Source organism: Cynara cardunculus (genome assembly GCF_001531365.2).
Source record: "Cynara cardunculus var. scolymus isolate 2C chromosome LG 1, CcrdV1, whole genome shotgun sequence".
Classification (NCBI taxonomy): Eukaryota; Viridiplantae; Streptophyta; class Magnoliopsida; order Asterales; family Asteraceae; genus Cynara; species Cynara cardunculus.
This window is the reverse complement of record NC_037528.1, coordinates 955,198-959,591: the sequence shown is the minus strand read 5'-3', so window position 1 is coordinate 959,591 and position 4,394 is coordinate 955,198. Positions and strand designations below refer to the sequence as shown.

Below are 4,394 nucleotides of genomic sequence, written 5' to 3'. Positions count from 1 at the left end.
CCCCTTACTCCTAGAATCAGAAAAACTATAAATTAAAATTGGAAGAGACAAATGATGGATCATAATTTTAGTTTTGATATCTTGACTTTTAAGTGTATAATATTGTATGAGTAGACTTACGGTATTCATTTATATAAGAGTAAACTACAGATTTGGTCCATGTAGTTTGTTAAAAGTAACACTTTTAGTCTTTCTAGTTTTCAAATTATAAGATGGTCATCATAGTTTGCAAATACGTATGGATTTAGTCATTCTGTTAACGACCGTCCCAAAATTCCGTTAAATGAGACTTATTTTCGTCATTTTATCAAAAAAAAAAAAATCGTCATTTACCCAATCAAAAATCACGAGAACCAAATCATAAAAGACAAAAAACCCCAATAAAAAGACGAAAACACCCTCATTTGACGGAACTTTTTAACGATCGTTAAATAGTGAGAGCAAATCCAAGCGTTTTTACAAACTAACCATCTTATAATTTTAAAACTACAAAATTATAAAGTATTACTTTCGGCAATCCACAACGACCAAATTTGTAGTTTACTCTTTTATATAATTTGTAACATAAAATTATGGATGGAAACAAGAAAAGGCACATGTTGAATTGGCTTCTCAACCACACCTTTTGAGTGGCAGCAAAAATCATGTTTTTTTATTCACATAAACAATCAAAACAAAGTACACAATTCATAATTATATCATTTGGTGTCTTTTGTTTATTATTTATATATAAAACATGCAACCATTCTTCATAAAATGCTACCAAAATACAACAACAACAAACCCCCATTTTGCACTCCCAAAAACAGCATATGCTTTCAACTCAATTTGGTATGGATTTGCTTTGAATCTGATAGATATGGGGTTCTGAGAATATTATTGGAGGACAACCCCAAAATATCATATTCTTTGTGACCAGTAATAATTGATAAGAGAAAAAACCTTGCAAATGGACCCATTTCACACCTGTATCCAGTCTGGAAGAATTACTCACTCTGCTTGGACCATTTTAAAGGAATCACCTTTCAAATCCTTTTACTGTCACACATATATGCATACTATTACTATACGTACACATACATATACATGTATATGTGTGTGTGTGTGTATATATATATACATGTCTGTGTGTGTATATACCAGGCCTTATCCTTGCCATCAGGAGATTTTGTGTGCCTTGGGGTAATCCTGTCTCCTAAATTTCTTCAAGAGTTCATCACATTTTTCATCACTTGCAGCATCTGGAGAATTAAGTTGTAGAAACCACACCACCACCATTCAAGTTTCAGGTTTTATGACTGATGATGGTTCCTGCAAATTGGGTTTTTAAAACCATCCATCGAATGATTCATCTCCTTGAGATTTCTTTAAACAAATTCAAGGTTAAAGAAAGGTGATTCCTAATGTAATTTACAGAAAAATGAAACTTTATCCAGCATGATGAAAATGCATTGTCCTCCACAATCTAACTGATGAAATCATTTGGCCTTTCTTTTCAAAACACTAATATATATATACAGGGAAAAGTTCAAATAAAAATCGATTTTCGGTTGTGAACCGGGGGACAAAGGAGAGCGCGACATGTGTCCCCAGCATCCACATTTAGTATGAATAAACGAAGGTGAAGTTCATGAACTATTCAGTAAGAATAATACAACATTCAGTATGAATAACACACGATCATGATCCATGTTAATTTGATTCATTATTCAATATGAATAATACATGTTCATCATGAATGTCTATTGTTCAGTACTTTCGTATGAATAACCCATGGACACAAGGGACACATGTCGTGCTCTCCTTTGTCCCCCAATTCACAAGCAAAACTCGGTTTTCATTTAAACTTGTCCCTATATGTATGTATGAATGTGTGTGTGTGTGTGTATAGGGACAAGTACTAGGGAAAACCGCAAAAAATGAAAAAACCGAGGAAAACTAACCATTCATTTGAACGGTATACACATATGCATACAAGTAGCTTGTAAGCAATTTGTCCGGTATGCACAAAACGAAGAAACAACTTCAATTACTTGTATGCACATGTGCATGACATCCATGATGAAAGGTTACCAGGGTATTACTCAATTTTTCATTTTTTTGAGGTTTTCCCCATAACCCCTCTCTCTATATGTGTGTGTGTGTGTGTGTGTTTGTCATTGAATACAAGTCAAAAAATCCATATAACAGGCTTTTACCTTGGAATTTTATAGCAATGGCTGCTATCCAGGATCTGTCTTTGTTGCTATATGCATAACTGATGCTTGATGCCAACAACACAAACCCTGAAATTCTGTCCTCAGAGATCCTGTCTTCATCTGGAGTGTTAAGCACGGGTAAAACCAACAGCGAGCGTGTCCCCTCAGGAAGTATCCCCCACAGCTCAGAATCTGAAGTAGACCAAATACGATTATATTTCTACCCAAAATCTTTTCAGTAATGTAGAATATCACACTCGAAAAATACCATCGCTAAAGAAATACAAGTGTACAAGGATATAATAGTAACAACCCCCAAAAAGTCAGTAAACCATAGCTGCTCTTTGGACCTTTTATCATTAAAAGAACATACAAAGTTCTTAACTTGAGCAACTGTATCACCACTCCTGGTTTGCAGATACGATCCACAATATTCTTGTAACTGCTTATAATCATATAATTTCATTTTCCTCAAGATTGTGTAACAATTCGATGATTTACCTGTTCTCTGAGGAAAATAAAGGGTCTCTGTCAAATTAAAGAGGCCAACCCGTTGCATCTTTTCCTTAAACCAATCAACTGCTTGTTCTTTTGATAGATCGATGCTTTTGGGCATGTTCCAATAGCCACGTACACACAATACATCTTGGATGGATATAAGCTATATCAATACAAAGAGAATTAGAATATCCATTTTCAGTTATGGGTTATTGGTATTTAAAGATAAACTAATCCACAGATTAAGATAGTATAATGTCATTTATCAATCATCATTCATCAATGGTTTATTCAATATGTAAGTCTGAGTCCCAACATACCACAGAAATGCTATTTGTGTTACGCAATAGAGTGTAAGATCCCCAGGCCAAATCCTCCTTAACAGTATCAGATATATTTGGAGACATGGCAAAGATTTGCTCAGCGCCTTCAGGGATGCTTGCTTGAAGCACTGGTGTAGCACCCTGCATTTTGTTTCCAAGCATCAAAATTACGAATGAGAAAGCATTCAAAGCCTATAAATATGTCACCACTGCCATAAAAACGCACACATTAGCATATTAGCTACTATTCAATATTTGTTTCACTTCAATTACCGAGTTTGCTGATAAAATACTTACTCTATCAAGCTTACTTCATCTTGTTAACTCATTTCAACAGAAACAGATGATCTTTGTTACCATTGCCATCATTTGATGAACTTACACATCATCATCATCATTAGAGGCTCTTGGATTGTAGCCAAAGGGAAGTTCGTAATATTAAGCAACCAAGAACCAAAAAGATAATAAGTTTTACCTTAAGAAACTGCCCAATATAGGGAAGGACGACAGAGAATGCTGTCAAAGAAAGACCCAGAACCTCTGTTCTCTGAAATCCCATCATGGAATTAAACAAAATCAACACGAAAAACCCTCTAATTCAAAGAGGACATAGTGCAAAATCCACAATCGTCATTGAATTGCAAATAAATTACTCACTAGCTGTGCCGCCGTGATGGTGGTGGAATTTGAACCTACAAAATGATTCAAAACGAGAAGAGACCCAAAAGCATAGCCAATCCATCTGGGTAAATAGGATTCATCGAGTCCAGGGATCCCTAAAGTGAAGCGAAGAACAGAGAGATTGAGTTGTTGCTGTTGATTTTGAGAATTGTCGTGGCCAGAGCAGCTTATCTTGGATGATTTTCTTGTGGTAGTCGGAATCTTGAAATGGAAAGGAGGAGTGTTGGGTGCAGAAATGGAAGAAATAGTGGAGAATGGAGTAAGGAGGAGGGTAGAGGTATGGCTCATTTTGAGTTTTGATGATAGAACGTCCAAGGGTTGTGTACAAGAGAGGAGACCTGGACCGGACCCAGGGACCTAAATGGGTTCGTTTGTATGTCTGGTCCCGTGGGCGATGAGTCGACTACGTGAAAGGTTAAAGAGCATATCCAATAAGAAAAATATATAGTTGTCAGGGCTGGTCTTAAGATTTTTGATGTCCTGTATTGTACAAAAATAATAAAAAATGCCCTTAATTTATTTCTTTTAAGCCAATGAAACAACGAAACATGCAATTTTTTAAAGAGTTTAAAACCTATTTAAGTTAGGTATCTCATCCTCATATTGATTTTTGTTAATTATAATAAAAAAAATACAATGGAAGGGACATAAAAACCAAAACCCCGAATACAAAATATAAAAGGATAGATTCTGG

General features: G+C 35.3%; 1 protein-coding gene across 1 annotated transcript; it reads right to left on the bottom strand.

The window, feature by feature from the left end:
- Window positions 1-1,007: 1,007 nt before the first annotated feature.
- On the bottom strand, window positions 1,008-4,018 carry LOC112523895 (protein COFACTOR ASSEMBLY OF COMPLEX C SUBUNIT B CCB2, chloroplastic). Its single transcript, XM_025133570.1, has 6 exons — window positions 3,677-4,018; window positions 3,495-3,566; window positions 3,017-3,160; window positions 2,700-2,859; window positions 2,199-2,390; window positions 1,008-1,311 (listed from the first exon to the last, which is right to left on the bottom strand). The coding sequence occupies exons 1-6, from the start codon at window positions 3,986-3,988 to the stop codon at window positions 1,286-1,288; spliced, it is 906 nt and encodes a 301-aa protein (XP_024989338.1). The 5' UTR covers window positions 3,989-4,018; the 3' UTR covers window positions 1,008-1,285.
- Between the last annotated feature and the right edge of the window lie 376 nt (window positions 4,019-4,394).

What these genes read in the sequence shown, in the direction of transcription:
- LOC112523895 (XM_025133570.1), bottom strand. Translation starts at nt 3,988, where the DNA reads ATGAGCCATACCTCTACCCTCCTCCTTACTCCATTCTCCACTATTTCT. An exon ending in CCATCACGGCGGCACAGCTA is followed by an intron (nt 3,567 to 3,676) that starts GTGAGTAATTTA and finishes ATGGGATTTCAG; the next exon opens with AGAACAGAGGTTCTGGGTCT. An exon ending in TTATTTTCCTCAGAGAACAG is followed by an intron (nt 2,391 to 2,699) that starts GTAAATCATCGA and finishes GGTCTACTTCAG; the next exon opens with ATTCTGAGCTGTGGGGGATA.